The sequence below is a fragment of the Oncorhynchus mykiss genome, chromosome 21 (assembly GCF_057628025.1).
Source record: "Oncorhynchus mykiss isolate SJ-2025 chromosome 21, ASM5762802v1, whole genome shotgun sequence".
NCBI classification, from domain to species: Eukaryota; Metazoa; Chordata; class Actinopteri; order Salmoniformes; family Salmonidae; genus Oncorhynchus; species Oncorhynchus mykiss.
In genome coordinates this window covers 11328901-11353982 of record NC_143042.1, presented here as the reverse complement: position 1 = coordinate 11353982, position 25082 = coordinate 11328901, and the positions used below count along the sequence as shown (strand labels likewise).

The window sequence follows — 25082 nt, the reverse complement described above, 5'->3', positions numbered from 1 at the left end:
TGTTGTATTGACCCGTCAGGTGTGGGTTACTGAATTGATGTTGCTCCTTTAAACTCTATTTGCAGCGGTGGAGGTGGAGGTATGCAGGGCTGCACACCCAATAACAGCTGGGCTCCCAGTGAATCCTGGAGATCTGGAATGTGAGGCCTGGCGACCTTCCAGAGCCCAAAGGAGGATGGAGTCTGAGTCCCAGGTTTCTCACCATTCTCTCCAAATAATATTGACCTCAACTCTCATTTGTCCCCATGCAAGCCGTGGGCAAGACGTGTGTGTGTGTGTGTGTGTGTGTGTGTGTGTGTGTGTGTGTGTGTGTGTGTGTGTGTGTGTGTGTGTGTGTGTGTGTGTGTGTGTGTGTGTGCCTGTGCCTGTGCCTGTGCCTGTGCCTGTGCCTGTGCCTGTGCCTCTGTCTCTGTCTCTGTCTCTGTCTCTGTCTCTGTCTCTGTCTCTGTCTCTGTCTCTGTCTCTGTGTCTGTGTGTGTGTGTGAGCGAGCATGTGTGCGTGTATATTCCAGTGATCAACACACATTTGGCCTCTGAGTAAGAACCCATAAATAAAATGGCTTCTGGGGAAACTTTCTGCCATTGGTTTCATGTCTGTCTGAGATTGTTGTCAAGAGTTCCTCCACCCATACAGAGAAGGGATAAAAAAAAATCAATATGACCGAAAAGGTAACTGGTACTTGGTAAGCAGCCAGCCTGGCCAGTCTGGTGATATTGTGCATTTAATCCAATTTATATAGAGGCCTCAACTCATGTGTGAAAAGCAGAAATGAAATTCTCCTCTGATTAAATGGATGTGCTTGAGGTTTATTTCCTTTGACGCTGGTGGTCCTCTACTACTCAGAACGTGAAGGGAATGGAAATGATTGGTCGACACGTCACACAACTATTTTTTTCTGAGTAGGAAATATTGATAAGGCATGACATACAGACCAACCACCATGGCCTTCTTCCATCTCGGGGCTGTAACAATTACAGTTGTGTTTCAACTTGAGGATATTCATCTGCTAATGTCTTCCACTATTTACCCAAGGACTACTCTACAGGCCTGTTCTGTTGGTAGTTTCTCACTCTGTGATCATTTGAGGCGCTCTCTCTCTCTCTCTCTCTCTCTCTCTCTCTCTCTCTCTCTCTGTAGCACAGCAGATGAATACCTTATTGAATCGGTTTATACGAGGCTGCAATAAATGTGATACTCCGTTATACTCTATTGATAATAACATTATCAATAGAGTGGGTCCCAGCACCCTGTTCTCTCACAGGACACGTGGGAGAAGTGCCAGTGTTGTAGTACTCAGTCCAGGTTAGGGGCTTGACTACAACGCTGGGCAGTGCTCAGCACACTGTCATACTGTGCTCAGTTTTTTTTTTGGCAAGGAAAATATCAGATATCGGTATCGGACAAGAATATAATATCGGTGCATCACTAATAATTAATGTAGCAGGTTAGGAGACAAAAATGTCTGTCCCATGTACTATCAGCTCTGTAATGCCCTGATAGTGGTGTGAGACTGGTGGAGGGGTCCTGATACTCTCCAGAAGGCATCCGTCACTGAGACGAGTCCCAGGGAGGATAGTAAGAGAGAACACTGCATGTCAAACTGCCCAAGCTCATTAGAACCTAGGGGGATTGACAGCCATTCTCAGACCCAATGAGGCTCCTAGTTGCCTGGCTGCCTGGGAGAACATTGAACGGTATGAGAGAAGTAATGAATCACTAAGCCTGCGTCCGTCGCACTGCCTCCCTGCCACTCTCCATCAGAGAGAGAGAGAGAGAGACAGAGAGAGAGACAATACTTAGTTGAGGCTGTTGGAATTGCTTGCTAATAAGAGGACAGTAACCCTTGGTCTCTGACATATTTGAAACAAATTGGATTTACTTTAGGATCATTTTTCATCTAGATTTAAAAGTATGTAACATATAATAACAGCATATCTCATTGGGTGATCATGTTTGTATATTTATACCCTATTAAGTAATACTACCATGTCTTCACCAGCAGTAAATAACAGTCTACAATGTAGTTTTGCAATGTGTTTCACAGTAACAACTGTTTCTCTTTGCAAGAGAAACAGTTGCAATTATGTCTGGATAATTTCTGACATCTAGTGGTAAAGTAGTGGTCTCATAACACAGGTACAGTAGGTACATCACTAATTTAATTAGATGTTTTATTATTATTGTTGTTGTTGTTTTATGTCACTCTAGTCTGCACAATATATTTAGATATTGCAAAGGTGACAGCTGCATATTTACCGTATATACGTTGGTTTGACAAGACAATACTTATTATCTGACTGTTAGATTGTTAGATAATGTGGCACAGGAGATTGGTGGCACCTTAATTGGGGAGGATGGGCTCGTGGTAATGGTTGGAGCGGAATAGGAAGAATGGTATCAAATACATCAAACACATGGTTTGATGCCATTAAATTCACTCCATTCCAGCCATTATTCAGAGCCGTCCTCCCCTCAGCAGCCTCCACTGGTTGGTAGTATTGTGCAAACACCCCTGAGCCTGAGCCTTAGTTTCTGTCTGGAGCAGGCAGGGGGAAATGTGACTGTAAGTTTTGGTTTTGTTGCCTAGCAACTCATGGGAATGACATATAGAAACTGCTGGTCATTGTGGGTGGAGTCCATTTCAACACTATCAAACTGCACTTTGATCCAGCAAGCCACCACAACTTACATCGCCTCGTTGATCAATTCTAACATCGAACCAAGAGGAGGAGGGCATTTAGGGACAGACACTGGGCCCCAGCACTCTGTTCTCTCACAGGACACTTGGGAGCAGTGCCAGTGTTGTAGTACTCAGTCCAGGTTAGGGACTTGACTACAACGCTGGGCAGTGCTCAGCAAACTCTCATACTGTGCTGTCAGCTTAAGAAGAAGCGGACATTTTGGGACAGGCACGGGGAACCAGCACCCTCTCCTCTCCCCAGGACCCTTGGGGAAGTGCACCGCACACTCACTTTGTACTGTGGAAAAACACTCTTTTCACCACTTCGATCAGGAAGTGACTTTTTTTGCTGCAAGTTAGGAGAACTTACGCAGCAGGTTAGGATAATTAATGTAGCAGGTTAGGAGACAAAAATGCTGCCCTAACCTGCTACGAAAATCACTTCGCATCGAAGTGGCGTGAAAAGAGTCTGTCCCCTGTACTGTCAACTTGGAGCCTCAATGAGGCCCCAAGTTGCCTGGCTAACTGAGAGAATGTTGGACAGTATGGGAGAAATAATTTCCCAATTTTGTTCACATTAAAATGTTTTCTTCCCTCATCAACTTACACACAAGACCCCATAATAATGACAAAGCAAAATGTAGGTTTTAGAAATGTTTGTAAATGTATTACAAATTAGAAACTGAAATATCACATTTACATCAGTATTCAGACCCTTTACTCAGTACTTTCTTGAAGCACCTTTGGCAGTGATTACAGCCTTGAGTCTTCTTGGGTATGACGCTACAAGCTTAGCACACCTGCATTTGGGGAGTTTCTCCCATTCTTCTCTGCAGATCCTCTCGAGCTCGGTCAGGTCGGATTGGGAGCGTTGCTGCAAAGCTATTTTTAGGTCTCTCCAGAGATTTTTCGATCAGGTTCAAGTCTGGGCTCTGGCTGGGCCACTCAAGGACATTCAGAGACTTATCCCAAAGCCACTCCTGCATTGTCTTGACTGGGTGCTTAGGGTCGTTGTCCTGTTGGAAGGTGAACCTTCACCCCAGTCTGAGGTCCTGAGCACTCTGGAGCAGATTTTCATTAAGGATCTGTCTATACTTTGCGCCGTTCATCTTTCCCTCAATCCTCAGTCTCCCAGTCCCTGCCACTGAAAAACATCCCCACAGCATGATTCGGCCACCACCATGGTTCACCGTAGGGATGGTGCTAGGTTTCCTCCAGACGAGACGCTTGACATTCAGGCCAAAGAGTTTAATCTTGGTTTCATCAGACCAGAGAATCTTGTTTCTCATAGTCTGAGAGTCATTTAGGTGCCCTTTGGGAAACTCCAAGCGGGCTGGCATGTGCCTTATACTGTAGAGTGGCTTCTGTCTGGCCACTCTACCATAAAGGCCTGATTGGTGGAGTGCTGCAGAGATGGTTGTCCTTCTGGAAGGTTCTCCCATGTCTACAGAGGAACCCTGGAGCTCTTTCAGAGTGACCCTCGGGTTCTTGGTCACCTCCCTGACCAAGGCCCTTCTCCCCCGATTGCTCAGTTTGGTCGGGCGGCCAGCTCTAGGAAGAGTCTTGGTGGTTCCAAACTTCTTTAATTTAAGAATGATGGAGGCCACTGTGTTCTTGGGGACCTTCAATGCTGCAGACATTTTTTGGTATCCTTCCCCAGATCTGTGCCTCAACACAATCCTGTCTCGGAGCTCTACAGACAATTCCTTCTACCTCATGGCTTGGTTTTTGCTCTGACATGACCTGTGAACTGTGGGACCTTATACAGACAGATGTGTGCTTTTCCAAATCATGTCCAATCAATTGAATTTACCACAGGTGGACTCCAATCAAGTTGTAGAAACATCTCAAGGATTATCAATGGAAACAGGATGCACCTGAGCTCCATTTCAAGTCTCATAGGAAAGGGTCGTAATTTAATACATTTTAGAATAAGGCTGTAACGTAACAAAATGTGGAAAAGGTCAAGAGGTCTGAATACTTTCCGAATGCACTGTGTGTGTGTGTGTGTGAGTGTATCGGAGGGGTTGTGGAAAAAAAGCAGAAGACATATTTTCATCTCATATGGACTAATACAGTATATCTTATCTTATTAAATCATTACTATACATAATATTATAAATTGATACTGAATCATTGTTATGTCAGGTCAACAGATTCTGTATAATGCAGTTTATTATGTTAGTGTACTCAGTATGTGCATTCTTAATAATACAAATTAATACATTAAATTCCATGTTGTGCTGTCCATGTCAATTGAATATTGTTTTCCCCATGTCCTTTCAACTTGTTCAATTGAATTGAACTCCCTTAAACGTGGTTGATTGACAGATGATACATGTATTGCATCCACTGCCATTTCAAATTCTCACAACTAGATGAGGATATCGATCTACACAGAGAATATAGTAGTTTATACAGAAGATCTATGCAGAGACAGACATCCAAACCCAAGTGGACTCTAAACTGAACACTTGAAATGCAAACGTGAAATTATTAAATTAATCTGAAACACCAGAGTCCAGATTGAAGAATTCACTTCAACACATAATGCCTTATTGATGTTTCAAAGAGGCAACATATTGTGAAATCCAACCATTACTATCATTTAAAGGATATACTGATGATGGGGAAAATGGTCAAGATAAGAATTAAATATACATGTGAACAACACTAAGCCTGCATTCATCACTCTGCCTGCCTGCCACTCCATCTTAGAGAGAGAGAGAGAGACAGAGAGAGACAGAGAGAGAGAGACAGAGAGAGAGAGACAGAGAGAGAGAGACAGAGAGAGAGAGACAGAGAGAGAGAGAGAGACAGAGAGAGAGACAGAGAGAGAGAGACAGAGAGAGACAGAGAGAGAGAGACAGAGAGAGACAGAGAGAGAGAGACAGAGAGAGAGAGACAGAGAGAGAGAGACAGAGAGAGAGAGAGACAGAGAGAGAGAGACAGAGACAGAGAGAGACAGAGAGAGAGACAGAGAGATAGAGACAGAGAGAGAGACAGAGAGAGAGAGAGAGACAGAAACAGAGAGAGACAGAGAGAGAGAGACAGAAACAGAGAAAGAGAGACAGAGACAGAGAAAGAGAGAGAGCGACTGCAATAGCATTTAGTCTAGGAATTGTTTGTTAGTAGGATGTACGTTGGTGTGTTGAAGGGCAGGTTCAAAGTAAATTGACTATTTTCCAACTAGATTTAAAAGTACAGTACATATAATAACAGCATATCTCATTGGGTGACCATGTCTGTATACTTATACACTATTAAGCAATACTGCCATGTCTTCACCAGCAGTCTACAATGTCGTTTTGCAATGCTTTTCACAGTAATAACCGTTACTCTTTGCAATGGCTGGATACCTACTGACATCTAGTGGTAAAGTCCTTGTTTGATTTAACATGGTTTTTATTGTTGTTTTATATCCCTCTAGTGTGTGTTAGATAATGCATTATTGTTGGTTGGTACATTACACACATCTGCATTCCTGCCAGTTTAGCCTTAAAGAGTCTCTGTGAATCGGTCCAGAGAGGGAGTGAAAAGGAGAAAGGATCCCAGGATATGTTTTGATGACAAGCAGCCCATCTGTGTTGTCTGTCACATATCAAAGAAACATAAAGGCCATGACTGCTGTCCCACTGAGGAGGCTCTGCCTGATTTTAAGGTCAGTTTGTGAAAGTATCTGTTCCCTTTGCTTTTATTTTAACTGGTAATTTCAATATCATTATGTGACTGAGTAGAGAGCGACTGGCTGGATTAAAAGACTGGTCTGGTTTTTACCAGGTTTACAATAATCCCTTTTCATTTATCTTTAGAGTGAAATCCAGCGTGTGAGTTCCACTTTGAAGAAGGAATTAGAAAGCATGAACACAGCCAGGATGTGCCATCCAACCTGGGAGGAGCATATACAGGTATCTGTCATTAAAAAAAAAAAGTGTTTTTAAATATGGAAACATTTGAGCGGTGTTCAAGTTTAATCTTGTCTATTAGGGTCAAGCCCAGTGTGGAGAGGAGCAGATAAGGGAGGAGTTTAAGACACCACCAGTTCCTGGAAGATGAAGAGACAGCCAGGACAGCTGCCCTGAGAAAGGAAGTGCAACAGAAATGTCAAGTGATGCGAGAAAGAGCTGAGCCTTTGACCAAGCAGATTTCAACCCTAATAGAGACTATTCAGATGATCAAGGACATGGATGTTGACCCTATCACATTCCTTCAGGTAAGGGTAAAGATTTTTTAAATTACAAAGATGTAAATTCCCAACATGAGCTCATGAACTCACTGCAAAAACTGATCGTCCAAAAGACACAAGCGTCACACTGCTAGGCTACAGTCAAATGTCGTATAACGCCTTGAAATTCTCAACCAGGTCGGAAATTGCTGGTGAATAATTTCACAACTGTAAATGATTTATTCCTCTGTGAGTTTTTCAATTATCTCAGTGTCATCTGACATAACATAGTGACATATGTCCTTGTTTTTGTAGAATTACAAGGTCATACTTAATAGGTATGTTGTAAATTAAGTCCCATTTCATCCCTACTAAATACATGTTACGCTCCATTTACAACAGCACTGATGTTAATTATTCCTATAGAGCCGAATCCACAGCAACAGACACTGCAGATGCTGAGGTAGTGTCAGGAGCATTCATTGACATAGCCAAGCATGTGGGATCTCTGAAATTCAAGGTCTGGAAGAAGATGCTTGGGATCATTTACTATAGTAAGTTTTTCACAAATGTTGTTTTTTAATATCTTGACTATCTTACTGTAGCAAATAAGGCCACATTACTTTGGAATTAAATGTATTTTTTCAATAGTTATTTGAAATGGTTTTATCTCCCAACACACCCACACACTTCAGTATTAAAGTACAATATTAAAGTACAATGAACTTTCCCCTTAAGCTTCGGTGACCATGGATCCAAAACACAGTGTCTGCAAGGCTCATAATGACTCATGACCTGACCACTGTGACATACAGCGAGGAGAGTCAGAACCTTCCAGAAAATCCTGAGAGGCTTAAAATGGGAGTGTTGGGTTCTGAAGGTCACAGTAAAAGGCAGACATTTTTGGGATGTAGAGGTAGGAGAAAGTGATAACTGGACCCTGGGAGTAGCCAAAGAGTCAATTGTGCGCAACAAGCCACTCAAAATGGAGCCTCAGAGCGGATTGTGGAGCATCAGGTATATTAGTGGGAAACACAGAGTATGTGTAAAACCACGCATCCAGATCAAGCTGGATGAGAGCCCACGAGTGATCAGAGAACATCTGGACTGTGACCAAGGGGAGCTGACATTCTGTGATCTCACTAAGAGCACTATTCTGTACACCTTCAATGATACATTCACTGAAAAAGTGTTCCCATACTTTTACAGTACAAATCAGTTTGTCCCACTGCACCTTTTGTCAGTTAGCCCCAACTTTGGGCAGAATATAAACATGAGTGGAGACAGGTTGCCAGGTTTATAATATGTGGGGACAAATATCTACTAACGTGTATCAACTAGAGGGACCCCATTGTGTGAACTTTAGTTGAATCCAGCTCCATGTAAATAGCTGTAAAACTTGCCTCAACACAAAGCATACTATGGGTATAAGTAGTGTAATCTAATTGATGCCAATGGAATGTGGTATGGTAACAACTGTCTACCTCATAATGCTTGTATGCTTGTACATAATGCTTGTTTAAAGCAGTTGTTACATTATGTAAAATATGTAAAGTACAGTCAATTATCTAAATAAAATTTTAAAGTTTCTGTTGCATTTCATGTTGTGCTTTTTTATTTACTGAATGGACCTTCCTAATTATTTAAGTGGGTTTAGTGGGTAAGTGGGTAAAGTTTCAATTTGGTACCATTGCAAATGTTCACCACTAAACGGGTATCTCCAACTACCGGTATACAGTGGTATACAGTAGAGACCACTGTTGCTCAATGCCACACTGTAAAATGGGCCTATAGACAACGAGTGGGCATACAACTAAAATGTAAATATCAATGGAGAAAATACATCCCATGGCTATGACATTAACATTCAAATAGTCGTTGATTTATATGATGTATTTGTAGTGCTCGTGGCATGACAACTAATTAGTGAAACATGACTTTTAATATGAATAAATATTTTTTTTAGAAAGTCAACAATGACAAACACAAACAATGGAGTAACAGTCTAGTACCACCAAATAATTAAACCAATGTGAACACGAAGTGGAACTGGTGGTAAAGTGTTAAAGAATGGTCTGCCTGGCTCCACCCCCATAATGATGTGTCACACCATAACAGGAAGAAGGAAGTCGAAACTGGTCTTGGCGTCGCAGATCAAACAAGGAGCTAGTTACGTGTGTTTGGTCGCTGTCTCCTGTAGACGTGTCTTGGATAGCAGGTGAGTGTCGCTGTAACTTGTTCTATTAAAGCACTCCCAAACTAAACATCGACTTGGCCTAGGACCTAGGCAGTAAGTATGGCTATTTTGAAGTTCAGACAGTATGTTGTTGAGCCCAAATAATTAGCTGGGTAAAGTTTAAGTAAATACTGTACCTTACAGAGGCCATTAGCTAACTAGAACACAAACAAGGGCTGGCTCTGGCTTTGTCTAATACCTAGAGCTCTGTGTGTCCCTTTGCCCTACATTCCCTTCCAGAGGAGGAGTCATTTTCGTGTGAAGAAGGCATGGCTGCCAGATTCTCTCTCCCAGAGAAGGACCTCTGTTGCCCTGTGTGCTGCGATATTTTCAGGGATCCTGTGGTCCTCAAGTGCAGCCACAGTTTCTGTGCAGCCTGCTTAGAGCAGTACTGGTCTGGGAAAGGGTCGGCCCGTGACTGCCCTCTCTGTAGGAGGGAGTTTGTGGACGAGCCGGTGGCCAGCCTCACCCTGAAGAACCTGTGTGACTCCTACATCCAGGAGAGTGGAGCACTTGGACCTACAGGGGAGCTGTGTGAACTGGGTGAGCTGTGCTCCCTGCACGGGGAGAGGCTGAAACTGTTCTGTCTGCAGGACAAGGAGCCCATCTGTTTGGTCTGTCACACCTCCAGGAAGCATAAAAACCATGAGTGCTGCCCGGTGGGAGAAGCTATAGGTGACATGAAGGTAATCTGGTGTTTTGATAGGCAGCCCTATAAATTGAGTTCTCTAGATAGCATTTTATGAGTTCAGAGGTGACCATGAAGGTAAAGGGGACAATGCTAGGAGTTTGAACTAATCTGTTTTATGCCTTCTGCAACTATTTGCCTTTGTAGAACTGATATGTTTTGTTTATTCTTAGTCCAATTGTCTTTTTAATGTTCTTTGAAGGAGGAGATTAAGTCTGTGCTTACTTGTTTACAAGAGAAGACGGAGGCTTTTGACAAAATGAAGCAAAACTATGAAAATACAGTGACACACATTCAGGTAGTGTTGGTGGTTGGCCATAGTATTAAATCTAAATATCTCGTATGTTAACACACAATCCTAACAAAGGTCTCATTTCAGGTCCAGGCCCGGTTTGTGGCAAAGAGGATTCATGAGGAGTTTGAGACGCTCCACCATTTCCTCCAAGCTGAAGAGGCTGCTAGGCTTGCAGCTCTGAAAGAGGAGGAGGAGAGTAAGAGTGAGATGTTGAGGCAGAGTATGAGGGAGATGGACAGAACCCTGGCCTCCCTGTCTGACACAATCAGAGCTATGGAGGAGGAGATGGCTTTGGAGGATACTTTTTTTCTCCAGAAATGCAAGCAGACGGTGAGAAGGTGAGTATATTACAACCCCTGGTGGTTTCACTGTCTACAGACCATTACATGATGAGTACCTACTCCTAGTTTTTCTGTCTGTATAGTGCTCAGTCTAGCACACTGCAGGACCCAGTTATGGTCCCGGGAGCACTCATCGATGTGGCCAAGTACCTGGGCTCACTTCAATACAAAGTGTGGGAGAAGATGCAAGGGATTGTTAAATACAGTGAGTACTAACTGCAGAGTGTGTTGAACATCACTCGGTGTCAAGACTAGTCTATTTCGTTACATGATAGACTGAAACCGTAACTTTTTAAGCACTTAAAGTGCTTCTTAATGTGTATTGACACAGCAATTACAGTGGTGAGAACCACTACATCATGGTAACTGCTGTACTTTCTCCTCAGCGCCAGTGACTCTGGACCCCAACACGGCTGCCCCCTGGCTCCTGCTGTCTGAAGACCTCACCAGTGTGAGGGACAGCGATGACAAACGGAAGCTTCCAGACAACCCCGAGAGGTTTGACCCTGACACAGGCGTACTGGGCTCTGAGGGCTTCAGCTCAGGAAAGCATGTCTGGGACGTGGAGGTTGGAGAGAACAGTGCCTGGGTCCTCGGCGTAGCCAAAGAGTCCATCCAGAGGAAAGACAAGGTCTCCTCCGTACTGAAGAATGGATACCTGTCCGTGTACTTTTACCACAAGATGTACTTTGCCGGGACCTCACCCCTGACACGACTCAATCTGAAGAAGAGCCCTCGGAGGATCAGAGTGCAGCTAGACTGGGAGAAGGGGAGAGTGTGCTTCTCTGACCCAACTGACAACACGCAGATCTACACTTTCAAACACACCTTTTCTGAGAGGGTCTTCCCCTATTTCTGGGTTGGCTGTAAGCAGTGTCCGCTGAGGATTGAGCCATTAGAGGTCTCAGTGAAAGCTGTAGATCACACCTGAGAATGTTATGGAATTTTCTGTCTCTAAAAAGTGTCTTTCTTGATGAGTTTCTGTCATAAGAAAAAATGGAATGGATAAATAATATTTAAATATCTGCCGCTCGTTGCCTTTAAATAAACACTGACATTTGATTTTCTAATGGACAAGTGTTGACAATTATTTTATTGTGCATGGAATCAGTTATTAGTTTTCTGTGTGGAATAAAACTAAAGAAAAATGGACTATATCAGACTTGCTGTGGTGATCTTTCTTTTATTAGAAAATACAAAGATGTGTTTGTGTGCAGTTGTCATCAATTTCAAATAGTTGGGCTAAACCATTCCTGTAATAACACCGTCAAATGGTATCCCCTGAAATCTACAAATGATCCTGTAAGAATATTGTCTGAAGACGACTTCCAGATCTTTTTTAGGCTTAAATTTAAATGCCTTATTTAGTTACTCACCAATCAATACTTTTTTTGAGTAAAGCAAAATGTGGACAGATTCATTAAGCCTGAAACACTGCACGTTAACAGATAAAAAGTTAATTCATGTTCTGTTTATGCGTCATGTGATGCAAGTCATTTAGCAAATTCGAGGACAGGAGAAACATGACAGTTTCAAGCATTTGTATTAATTGGTACCTTTTTCATTAAATGTCTACAGGATATCTCTATAAAAGTTTTTAGATTTCAGCAAATTTGATTTTGGTTATGTGACGAGTGTTGCTTTTCAAATTATTAGGCTTTTGTTTTGTCATTGACTCAGGATAGGATTGGGACATTTATTTAGTCCTTCGGGTACCATGCTATGCCAACAAACTATTTACCCTCAAAAGATATTGAAGATGACTGACCTTTCATCAATCAAAGGGAAGAAGAGGGGACCTACAACTGTGATCACAGAGGCCTGTCCGAAGTCTCCCAAGGTCAGCTTCCTCACTCCTGTACTGCTCATGGAGGTCCCTTCTGACACCAACACCAGTCTGCCAGTGTGGGACGCCATGCACTCCCAACAAGTGGACATTGTCTGGACTGTGACACCATACAGTATCAATGTCCGCTTCACTCCTCTCCCCTCCAAGTCAGGGCAGACTACTAATGCCAGCAATACGCCTATCTGCTCTCTTGGCAAAAGCAGCAACACCACCAGGATCATCCAGATGTCGTCAGACCCATCCTCAGCCAGACCCAAATGATCATCCAACCTCTACCACAGCAAATGACCCCAACCAAAATCACAGCCAGTGTGCTCCTCACCTTTCCTCAAAGCACCCTCTTTCCTCAACCTGGAGCAGTCACCATCTCACCTCACAAGCCCCAGAACATGACACCAGGCCCAGTCAAAACCACCTCTCTCATTTTCCCCATGTCTGTCATCATCCCCCAGCCACAGCCTGTCCACCAGCCGACCACCCCAGCCCAAACCCAAGCCATTAGCACTAATCAGCCCCCTGGTCCATCAAAGACGGCAGTCAGTCTGACCTTCCACACAAACACCTCCGACGACATACAGATCTGCGACCACTTTCTCACTTACTTCTGCAGGACGGGGAGAAACTGCAAGCAGCACCACACGCCATACCCCTTCCACTAGCAGTTGTGGTGGGTCAACAGTCACCCATGGGTAGACTTCACCCACCGCGCCCAGGTTAATCTATAGAGGGCCTACTGCAATGTCAACCGGGAGGAGATTGGAGTCAAGGAAGGGTGAGTAGTACAGGTAGTAGATGTTAATCATAAAACACTGTCCATCAGTCCTCAAAATCTGAGATGTACATGCTTGTTGTTCCTCATAGCTCCATGAGTACTGCTGAATTTTAATTACACAATAGTTTGTCCATGTATAAAATATTGTGCATTTACAGAGTATATGAAGAAGAAGAAAAATACAGGAACTGAGACTCACCTATACACACACACACACACACACACACACACACACACACACACACACACACACACAGGGAAGTGCCAGAGATGACATCAAGGATTTGATGCCTGTCTTTTTTAACGTAGCGCTACTTGCTACTACACCATAATTCTTAATGTTTTTTTCCCATGTGTCAGTACTGATTAGAGCTGGGAATTAGCAGGTACCTCACGATATGATACTTAGGTGCCAATACGATATTGGTATTGCGTTCCGATACTGTGATAACAAACATATTGCTCACAATGTGTGTTGTAGAGGGTCAAGAGAAAACCATGAGAGAATAAGTTTGGATCAGTCATGAAAAGAAAAGTGCAAAAAATTAAATGTCTCCCTATTTAAAAAGAAGATGGAGAACAATGAGGGAAAACTATTGAAATGTTGGTGCAGATACAGTGCCTTCAGAAAGTATTCTTTGACGTATTCCACATTTTGTTGTGTTACAGCCTGATTTCAAAATGGATTCAATTGATATTTTTTCTCACCCTTCTACACATAATACCCCATAATGACAAAGTGCAAACATGTTTTGAGACATTTTTGCACATCTATTGAAAATGAAATACAGAAATATCTCATTTACGTACAGTTGAAGTCGAAAGTTTATATACTCCTTAGCCAAATACATTTAAACTCAGTTTTTCACAGTTCCTGACATTTAATCCAGGTAAAAATTCCCTGTCTTAGGTCAGTTAGGATCACCACTTTATTTTAAGTGTGAAATGTCAGAATAATATTTGAGAGAATGATTTATTTCAGCTTTATTTCTTTCAACACATTCCCAGTGGGTCAGAAGTTTACATACACTCAATTAGTATTTGGTAGCATTGCCTTTAAATTGTTTAACTTGGGTCAAACGTTTCAGGTAGCCTTCCACAACTTCCCACAATAAGTTGGGTGAATTTTGGCCCATTCCTCCTGACAGAGCTGGTGTAACTGAGTCAGGTTTGTAGGCCTCCTTGCTCGCACACGCTTTTTCAGTTCTGCCAACACATTTTCTATGGGATTGAGGTCAGGGCTTTGTGATGGCCACTTCAATACCTTGACTTTGTTGTCCTTAAGCCATTTTGCCACAACCTTGGAAGTATGCTTGGTGTCATTGTCCATTTGGAACCCATTTGTGACCATGATTTAACTTCCTGACTGATGCCTTGAGATGTTGCTTCAATATATCAACATAATTTTCCTCCCTCATGATGCCATCTATTTTGTGAAGTGCACCAGTCCCTCCTGCAGCAAAGCACCCCCACAACATGATGCTGCCACCCCCGTGCTCCCCCTTTTTCCTCCAAACATAACGATGGTCATTATGGCCAAACAGTTCTATTTTTGTTTCATCAGACCAGAGGACATTTCTCCAAAAAATACAATCTTTGTCACCATGTGCAGTTACAAACCGTAGTCTGGCTTTTTTTATGGTGGTTTTGGAGCAGTGGCATCTTCCTTGCTGAGCGGCCTTTCAGGTTATGTCAATATAGGACTCGTTTTACTGTGGATATAGATACTTTTGTACTTGTTTCCAGAGGCATCTTCACAAGGTCCTTTGCTGTTGTTCTGCGATTGATTTGCACTTTTTGCACCAAAGTACATTCATCTCTAGGAGACAGAACGAGTCTCCTTCCTGAGTGGTATGATGGCTGCGTGGTCCCATGGTGTTTATACTTGCATACTATTGTTTGTAAAGATGAACGTGGTACCGTTTGGAAATTGCTCCCAAGGATGAACTAGACTTGTGGAGGTTTAAAATTTGTCTGATTTCTTTTGATTTTCCAATGATGTCAAGCAAAGAGGCACTGAGTTTGAAGGTAGGCCTTGAAATACATCCACAGGTACACCTCCAATTGACTCAAATGATGTCAGTAAGTCCGTCAGAAGCTTCTAAAGCCATGACATAATTTTCTGGAATTTTCCAAGCTGTTTAAAGGCACAGTCAATTTAGTGTATGTAAACTTCTGACCCACTGGAATTGTGATACAGTGAGTTATAAGTGAAATAATCTGTCTGTAAACAATTGTTAGAAAAAGTACTTGTGTCATGCACAAAGTAGATGTCCTAACCGACTTACCAAAACTATAGTTTGTTAACAAGAAATTTGTGGAGTGGTTGAAAAATAAGTTATAATGACTCCAACCTGGACGTAAACTTCTGACTTCAACTGTAAGTATTCACATAAGAGTCAATGCATGTTAGAATCATCTTTGGCAGCAAATTCCAGTGATGAGTCTTTCTGGACAAGTCTTTAAGAGCTTTTCCCACCTGGATTGTACAATATTTGCACATTATTGTTAAAAAAATTCTTCAAGCTCTGTCAGGTTCGAAGGGGTGTCCACATACTTTTAGTCATGTAGTGTTACTCATAATTGGGGCCAGGAGAAATTCTCCACTATTTTTCAAACCAGTAGTTCTGTCCTACAGCACCAAAAGGTTGATAGTGTCATCTCAAGCCACCTGTTGGCATTTAGACCCTGAAGGGGACGCATCTGTGTGGGAGGGGCTAGAAAGATACTCCTGACCTGTAAAATGACTAACCACGACTAACCATGTGTTCATTATGTTGAAATGTGTTTGAAAGAAGCTGTAGTGTCACCAGTAAAATGATTGAATGAACTGCAGGTTAATGTCATAGGTCAGGTGGTAGAGCATTTCTTAGTGTCCTACTCATAATGCTGGAATCACACCATATTAGTTCTAGTTCATCAATAATAACATCAACTACATTCACTAAAACAACCATCTACTTGTCTTGTATAGGACAGGTATCCTGCTGGATGGTCTGGCCGGCACATCCACCGAGCCAACTTCAGTGTAGACCCCCGGGGGGAGTTCAGCACCTGGTACCCCCCAGTGTGGACCCTAGCTCCGCCTCATATCAAGACTACAGCATGGTGGATGTGCCGGCCAGCACCCAGGCCTTCCAGAAGGTCTACAGCCTGTTCCACAAGACCCTGTCAGAGACCCGGGTGGAGATAGTCAGCCTCCACCAGATCCAGAATGTCCTCCACTGTGACAAGTTCCAAAGGTGTGGATGGGGACTCCCTCTGGCCCTCTTTGAAATGTATTCTTCTGAGAATAGCCATTCATTTTCCTCCTCTACTGTATCTGACCGTCATGTGGGAATGGGATAAAGGACAGGGAAAAGATAGATAACATGGTGCGACATTACATCACACAACAGATCAATATAATTGTTTTGATCAGGTTATCCAAAGGAGATGAAGGCTTTTTATTTTCCTGCTCCATTTGACAATGAATAAATGTAATACTGATAAAAAACGATTGAATTTAAGATGAATACATACATTAGGTGGCATTGTTTGTGTTGTGGGTACAAGGAGCACATGCGGAAGCTCGGCGACACCAAGGAAGACGGGGCTCTGGACAGGCACCTGTTCCACGGGACCGTCGGGGACTTCATTGAGGACATCTGCCACAACAACTTTGACCCGCGCGTCTCGGGAGCCAACGGGTTCGTGTACGGCTACGGCTCCTACTTCGCCCGCGACGCCTCCTACTCCAACACATTCGCTGCGGTGTCACCTGACGCTGGGGTGCGTCACATGTTCCTGGCCAAGGTGCTGGTGGGATAGGTGAGCGTGGGCAAGTGCAAATACCGCTGGCCGCCACCAGTCAGATCCACGAAGGAGGACTACAACCTATACGACACCTGTATGGACCAGCTGGTCAACTCCACCATCTTTGTAGTTTTTGACCAGTGCTAGTGCTACCCCTACTACCTGATCAAATACAAAGAACTGCTAGTGGTGGACGTCAATGAGTAGGTTTACCCTGGGAGAGCTTGTGTTGCTGCCTGTGACGGTAACTGTTGTTGTTCACTGGATGTTCATTCCACACCAGACCGTAGTGCAGCACCTTGCAATAAGGTGAAAGACAGCATTAAGAATAGATCAGTCAAAACTGCATCAAACAAAATGTTTGTGTATCCAGGTCAAAGGATAATGTTCAAAGCCTTCCAAAGACTTGGAATGTTTTTAGAAAAAATGTGTTGAAGTTTTACAATTACCGTTTTTACAGTAAGTTTCTACAAAGTCCCATTTTAAAATGGAATTATAAATGTAACACGAAAACAAGTTTGATATATTTTCTAAATGTTTTAATAATCAAAGCAATTGTAACACTTGGTCATATAGAAAAAATAAATGTAAAGTTCTAGATGTTGCTTTCAACATGTTATTGAAAATAAATGGGTTTACTGAATACATCAGGGGCAGTCGGTTCCGTTTATGATTAGGGAGGACATTATTATTTTTTTAAAACAAGCATGGCCTTATTTCTATTACAGAATATTGGATAACTGTCATTCATATTCCATTCACCCAGTTGAATGTAACACCGATAGGTTTAGGCTACTACATGATACTAACATTCTCCCTGTACCCATCATGAGGTTGCTACAACCTGGCCTATGAATGGAAGTTTATACAGTCGTGCTGTGAAAAAGTTTTTGCCACCTTTCTATTTTTGATACTGAATGTTATCAGATCTTCAACCAAAACCCAATATTAGATAAAAAAAGCAAAAATAAATTGCTAAAAGGCAACCAATTTGAAGTTTTGGAATGGTCTAGTCAAAGTCAGGACCTAATCTCAATTGTCAGAGTTAAACCAGTTGTGCATGCAAGAAGGCCAAAATTCCTCCACAGTGACGTGAGAGACTGATCAACAACTACAGGAAGCGTTTGGTTGGAGTCATTGTAGCCAACTGGCACAACCAGTAATTGAGCTTAAGGGGACACTTTTTCCCACAGGGGCATTGGATGTTGCATAACTTTGTTTATTAAATAAATTATATAAGTATGTAATTGTGTTATTTGTTCACTCAGGTTCCCTTTATCTAATATTAGGTTTTGGTTGAAGATCTGATAACATTTAGTATAAAAAAATATGCAAAAGTAGAGAATTAGAAAGGGTGCAAATAAATGTTTTTTACTGAATACATTCATTACTTAAACTTACAAGGGGAGTCTTGTTCACTTTACAATATCTTCATTTATTCTATTTACAGTCATATTTCTGAAATTCAATTCCCCCAAAATCGTCAGAAAGTTAAGTTATGAATGGAATGCAATTCCCCTTAAGTATCTTGTAGTAAAACTGTATATTTCTCTTTTATATATTTTGTACAAACAAACCCTTTCCCTCTTTCTAACGGTACATCTTGTGAATTAACTTTGTTTCCCGACACTGTCACACATAATCAGTGGCCAGGAATCAAATGCATCCTGCAGGCTACCCCAGGAATGTTCCTCATCCTCCAAGAACAAGAATCACACTACTGGACAGAAGCATCTCTATAGCATATCCATCCAGCTGAAACTTCAATCAAAGCAAAATAGTTCAAACCTGTGCAAAAAAATACTGTAAAAGTAATAATTTGGCATTGTGATGTAATTTTAAACTTTTCTTCAGCAACGAGCGTTGTAAAAAAGGCCACTATTTATTCATTTTTCAGTACTAAAAACTCTACTTAAATGACTTTTTATTTATCACCTTTAAATATATTTTTTGCACATATTTGAACTATTTTGCACCTTAAATGTCGCCCCAAAAGTAATTTCCCACGGGGCACAGACGTCAGTTCAACATCTAGTTTTGATTTACATTTGGTTGAGTCGTGAATTCAACGTGAAATCAACAAAACATTTGACCCAGTCATTGGATTTAAAAGTTGGGTTAAAAAAAAATCCCTTTTGCAAATCCAATCAGTGTTCCACGTTGATTCAGGGTCATCACCTCAAATGTTGGGGTTGAAATGACGTAGAAACATTGTGGATTCAACCAGTTCTTGCCCAGTGGGTTCTCAATGACCTCATGGTACAGTACAAGTGTAGTCTGCTGAACAGAGTAACACTTCCAGTTACAGTACATATAAAATGTGTTATTATTCAATCTGGTATCATTTAACATGGGTAGATAAGTTTGGCATATAATGTAGACTGAGTACAGGGCGACCGTTGTCACTTGGAATCCAAACGGGAATATTCCTCTATTGTTTGGATTCCAACTTATGTATTCCACACATTGAAATGACATTTAGACTGATATTTCATGATATTTGAAAATGAGCAGTATGTCCAAACATTAAGATATATCTTATATAAAACTATAGTGAAATCCTTTAATCGTGCTTGCTGGGCAACTCTATTGACTTTCCAATGTGGTTTTAACTTGACATGGGGCTAAGACATCACAAAATGACATGTACAAAGGAATTGCAGTAAGAAATGTTCCCTTCCAAACTCCTCAGAATGCTACTGAGATACTTTTACTAACGTGTTTTTTTAAAACAAGGAAACAAGATGAGGACACATTGGATGGACATGCATGACTTCAAGACTTTCTGATATGCAGGCAAATAAATGTGATTACGAGAATTTCATCTTCAAGAGGAAGAAAAACGATGTCAACCCTTTTTTATTAACGTTAGACTTATTGAACATCTTGGTGCTGCTAAATGTCTGGAAACCAAAGCCACGTGACCATTTGAAGACAGTGAGGTCAATTTTAGGATATAGACCATAAAGTTTCCAGAGTTCGTCAAAAGAATCGCACAACAGTGATTGTAGAAGGCAACAGAATGTAAAATGGGAGTAAAATGACACTTGGAACCAACATTAAAGGCAACTTTAAAAACATCTGCTAAAAACGAACAAACTCATAAGTTCATCAGACATGTTTTGAGGCCTATAAAACATTAAAATCTGATATAAATCAAAGACACCATCTCCTGTGACCTGGTCTAGTCTGTGTTAGAAGTCCTGTCCCTAACAGGGAGTACCCACGACAGTTTGGTCTATGATGCTTGGTGTCATTTTTCCCTTTCAACCAATTTCAATACACATAAAATCATCAATATACAACAGCTAAAGCAACAAAAAGCAATACAAACTCAATGAAACAGAACTACAGATAAATACAAATGAAAACAAAGGCGCCTTGATGATTTGACAAGTTTCCCTTTGCGGACGGTAATTTCATTTTTCTGCCAATAAGGAAAATCCTATATCCTCCACCCAAATCTACTTGCTTTAGTCCTCTCTTTCACACACCCACTCTCTTCATCCGCTCTCCAAGTCAGCGTGATTTGTGTGCCATGATTGGATGTACCACGTACGGGTGAGAGGTCATAATTCATGATTATTTTCATAGTGGCAGACTGTTGGTGAGCTGTACAAGGAAGGCGCTGAATCCTGTGAGGGGGAGGTGGAGGGGCGGTGTTGTGGAGTTGGCGTTGTCCTGGAGGAGGGGGGGGGGGGTTGAAAAGGCCATGGAGGGAATGGCGAGTTAGGAGTCGTGATGGGGTTGGTCACTCGCAGGCCAGTTTGCTGTCGAAACTGGACAGGCCAATGGCGAAGGCTTGCAGGGCACACATGGGGTAGTTGTAGTCTAAGGTGAATACGTCCTCGGCCACTCTGCCAAACTGCATTACGATGTAGTCCGCTGAGGGAAGAGAGAAGAGATGACTCAATAATGTGAAATCATTATTCCATTCTACTCAAGGAGAGGGAGTGAGAGAGTGGGAAATAGAGAATGTGAAAAAGAGCAAGAGAGAAAGAGTCAAGAGAAGCACTGACGGATCGACTCACGATTGTTGTCGTGGACGATCTGAAAGTTCTTGACGGAGGCCTGTGTGACGCGGCCGTGGAAATTGAGCACGTAGGACTGGGTGTCGTCATTCCACACGGGGGCCTTGTTGTGCAGCTCGATCAGGTTCTCCAGTGAATGGTTCTGCCACTTACTTAGAAGGCTGTCCTGTTCCTGGAAACACACAAACAGGGTTGTATTCATTAGGACTGAAACAGGGAGTGACAACCTTGACTTATCCAATAAGAACGCTCAATTTAGTTTTCCGTTGCGTGCCCTAATAAATACGACCCAGACATCCAAACCATCTGACATCACTCCCCAGTGACCACATCTCACAGCACTTAGTGGGTTAGCCTCAGTTTCCATTACATGATGTTGACTTCAATACTCACTCCATTATTCAGATTGTGCTCAATGATTTTCTATTTCAAGGTGTAAGAATGCCAGAGTCTTAAAAACCTTTTAGGGCTAGGCGTCCCGCTAGCGGGACAACTTCCGGTGAATCTGGAGGGCGCGCAGGTCAAATAAATAATCAGAAACATATGGACATTAAACATTTAAGTACATATAAGTGTCTCATCAGTTGAAAGCTTAAATTCTTGTTAATCTAACTGCACTGTCTGATTTACAGTAGCTATTACAGCGAAAACATGCCATGCGATTGTTTGAGGATGGCGCCCCACATCAAAACATTTTTCCACCGGCACAGGTTTCATAAATTCACAAATAGCTATTAAATATTCACTTACTTTTTGAAAACTGTTCCTCTGATTTGATATCAAAAGGGTCCCAACTATAACATGGTGTCGTTTTTTTTAGATAAAATCCTTCTTTATATCCCAAAAAAGTCTGTTTAGTTGGCGCCATCGATTTGAGTAATCCACTCGTTCAACATGCAGAGAAAGGAATCCGAAAATCTACCCCTAAACTTTGTTTCAACAAATTAAAATATGTTTCTATGCACTCCTTGGATACCCTAAAATGTAATCAAACTATAATATTTCTTACGGAAAGAAGTATGTTCAATAGGAAACTGATTTTAGAAGGTGTGTCCTGTCTTCATGGCACGCACAAACACAAATTTCCAAGACTGTGTCCCCGTACTAAAACTGATATTTCTTATTTGTTTTTTAAATTACAAGCCTTAAACCTTGAACACAGACTGCTGACACCCTGTGGAAGCCATAGGAATTGCATCCAGGAAGATCATTTTCAGTATGAACTTGTACTTGCCATTCTAAGAGGATGGTCTCTCCAAAAAAAGAAAATTACGGTTGGTTTATCTTTCGATTTTCTCCTACCCTATCTATTGTGTTATATTCTCCTACATTATTTTAACATTTCTACAAACTTCAAAGTGTTTTATTTGCAATGGTACCAATTATACGCATATCCTGGCTTCAGGGCCTGAGCAACAGGCAGTTTACTTTGGGCACGTCATTCAGGCGGAAATTTAGAAAAAAGGGGGCCTAGCCCCTCAATCATGCCCTCTGACACGCCCCTCTCCCTTACTGTGCATAACAGGTACAGTGACTACAAATGTTAGGAGAAGTGATTGGAGTTGTACAGTCCCATGGGGCTGATACATACACAGTTTGGACGGACAGGAACCCTCTCAAAGTTCATGTTCATGCCTGGGATGATGACGGTCATCTTGCGGGGACCTTTGAACCCCAGAACGTTGGTCTCCTGCAGAGAGAACACAAGAGATCAGAATGTCACACAACCTTACAGGTTCAATAATATTAGCGTGTGTGTGCGTGTGTGCACTCACATAGCAGATGGCTGCGAGTTCCTGTCGTGTGTTGCTCTCCTCCAGCAAAGCTCCAGGGTTCTTACAGGGGTTGGTGCCTTGGTCATACACCGTGAACTTGGTCCCCATCAGGTTAGACCTGCAGGATGACCAGACCAATCACATTAGAGTCTACAATGACCCTCCAGCACTCACAATCACACCCAATAGAGTTATCAGATGCAGCCGAGGGCTCAAAACAATATGTAAATTGTTCATCAGCAAGGATTTAGAATTATATTTAGCAGAGTTGTGACAGAGTGAGACGAGTGAGATATGGTCCTACCTCAGTTTCCCCATGAAGCTCTCTCCCTCGCGTGACAGGTCCGTGGCGTCCACTGAGATCAGGTAGTTGGACGTCTTGCTCTTTTTCCTCTTCCTCCCAGCCAGAAGAAACAGCTGGGTGAAACAAAGAGAGTAAACTCAGGGTGAGAGGGAAACTCACAAACCATCATTTTAATCACTGCAGTCAAAACAGATGTTACTTTTACTTTATTTTCTCATACCATTTCAAATGTAGCTATTGAGGAAAAGACAGGCCCATGAAATACGATTAAAAATAAATCTATTTTGACTGTAAATCTATCTAGGTCTTCTCCATGTTAATCCCCCATGACATGATGTGAGATCAAATGTACCTTCCTGCCGTCCTCTCTCTCCATGTGCATAAAGTAGGTGGGGTACAGGCCGCGGTCCATTCCCTTCTTGTCCCGGGATATGCGGCACTTGACGGTGACGCCGCGGAGGGCGGGACGCACCACAAACTCCTCCAGGTTGTCCACTTCGATCAGGGCGCTCTCCGCCGTGGGCGACCCCGGTGTCACGCACTCCTGTAAGGGGGGGGAAAAAACACACAATGCTAAGTCACAAAAAAACATACCGGCCAATCACTGTTATAAAGGAGATACGGTCCAGGAGTAGGGGGGACAACATTCATCTGCCATCTTGTTGTTTCAGTGTCTTCATGCATTTCTATACGTCTTCAAGTGACAAGTTGATTTGCCATGTGAGATTTCTAACGTATTCATTGCACAAGCCATAGCCACATAGCTATGTACAGTGGAGCAAAAAAGTATTTAGTCAGCCACCAATTGTGCAAGTTCTCCCACTTAAAAAGATGAGAGAGGCCTGTAATTTTCATCATAGGTACACTTCAACTGTGACAGACAAAATGAGAAAAAAAAATCCTGAAAATCACATTGTAGGATTTTTTATGAATTTATTTCCAAATTATGGTGGAAAATAAATTAATCCTGCAGTGCCAGACGTGTCCCCTTGCTTAAGCCAGTACATGTCCAGGCCCGTCTGAAGTTTGCTAGAGAGCATTTGGATGATCCAGAAGAAGATTGGGAGAATGTCATATGGTCAGATGAAACCAAAATATAACTTTTTGGTAAAAACTCAACTCGTCATGTTTGGAGAACAAAGAATGCTGAGTTGCATCCAAAGAACACCATACCTACTGTGAAGCATGGGGGTGGAAACATCATGCTTTGGGGCTGTTTTTCTGCAAAGGGACCAGGACAACTGATCCGTGTAAAGGAAAGAATGAATGGGTGAAAACCTCCTTCCATCAGCAAGGGCATTGAAGATGAAACGTGGCTGGGTCTTTCAGCATGACAATGATCCCAAACACACCGCCCGGGCAACGAAGGAGTGGCTTCGTAAGAAGCATTTCAAGGTCCTGGAGTGGCCTAGCCAGTGTCCAGATCTCAACCCCATAGAACATCTTTGGAGGGAGTTGAAAGTCCGTGTTTCCCAGCAACATCCCCAAAACATTACTGCTCTAGAGGAGATCTGCATGGAGGAATGGGCCAAAATACCAGCAACAGTGTGTGAAAACCTTGTGAAGACTTACAGAAAACATTTGACCTCTGTCATTGCCAACAAAGGATATATAACAAAGTATTGAGATAAACTTTTGTTATTGACCAAATACTTATTTTCCACCATAATTTGCAAATAAATTCATTAAAAATCCTACCATGTGATTTTCAGGATTTTTTTTTCTCATTTTGTCTGTCATAGTTGAAGTGTACCTATGATGAAAATGACCGGCCTCTCTCATCTTTTTAAGTGGGAGAACTTGCACAATTGGTGGCTGACTAAATACTTTTTTGCCCCACTGTATGTGCTCCTAATGATATGACAGGACAGAGACAACTATATGGTTGGACTCACTGTGTTGGACTTTGAGCTGGAGGCAGACGCAGGCCGTGTTGTCTCTGGGTTGGGGGACAGCGAGCGTGGCCGGTCTTCATCAACGTGTTCTTCATCCTCACTGGCCTCTTCGTAGTTCATACTGCCTGACAGACCTGGTCAGGGGAGAAAGAATGCACTATGGGAGATGTGGCCTACAGCTTACACTCCATTGGTTGGGATCAGGAGGACCCAGGGTTCTATGCAGACATGAGAGATCATCTCAGATGCCCAGCC

At 42.3% G+C, this 25082-nt stretch overlaps 2 protein-coding genes and 1 pseudogene across 7 annotated transcripts in view; 2 read left to right on the top strand and 1 right to left on the bottom strand.

Annotated features, from left to right (window-relative positions):
- The first annotated feature begins 8618 nt into the window (after positions 1-8618).
- LOC110499970 (E3 ubiquitin-protein ligase TRIM35) lies at positions 8619-11563 on the top strand. Its single transcript, XM_021577052.3, has 6 exons — positions 8619-9064; positions 9323-9768; positions 9973-10068; positions 10150-10403; positions 10490-10611; positions 10793-11563. The coding sequence occupies exons 2-6, from the start codon at positions 9352-9354 to the stop codon at positions 11335-11337; spliced, it is 1434 nt and encodes a 477-aa protein (XP_021432727.1). The 5' UTR covers positions 8619-9064; positions 9323-9351; the 3' UTR covers positions 11338-11563.
- A 4246-nt stretch (positions 11564-15809) lies between these two features.
- LOC149972983 (protein mono-ADP-ribosyltransferase TIPARP-like) lies at positions 15810-17029 on the top strand (annotated as a pseudogene).
- A 310-nt stretch (positions 17030-17339) lies between these two features.
- The window catches only part of LOC110499967 (tubby-related protein 3), a 34367-nt gene continuing 26624 nt past the window's right edge, over positions 17340-25082 (bottom strand). For all 6 annotated transcript variants that reach the window (XM_021577044.3, XM_090213758.1, XM_021577043.3 and 3 more), the window contains 7 exons: positions 24828-24961; positions 23285-23476; positions 22933-23045; positions 22629-22746; positions 22445-22543; positions 20854-21025; positions 17340-20707 (listed from right to left, as the gene is read on the bottom strand). In XM_021577044.3, coding sequence (XP_021432719.3) covers positions 20574-20707; positions 20854-21025; positions 22445-22543; positions 22629-22746; positions 22933-23045; positions 23285-23476; positions 24828-24961 — 962 coding nt within the window. In that variant the 3' untranslated portion in view covers positions 17340-20573. The remainder of the gene's footprint in view (positions 20708-20853; positions 21026-22444; positions 22544-22628; positions 22747-22932; positions 23046-23284; positions 23477-24827; positions 24962-25082) is intronic.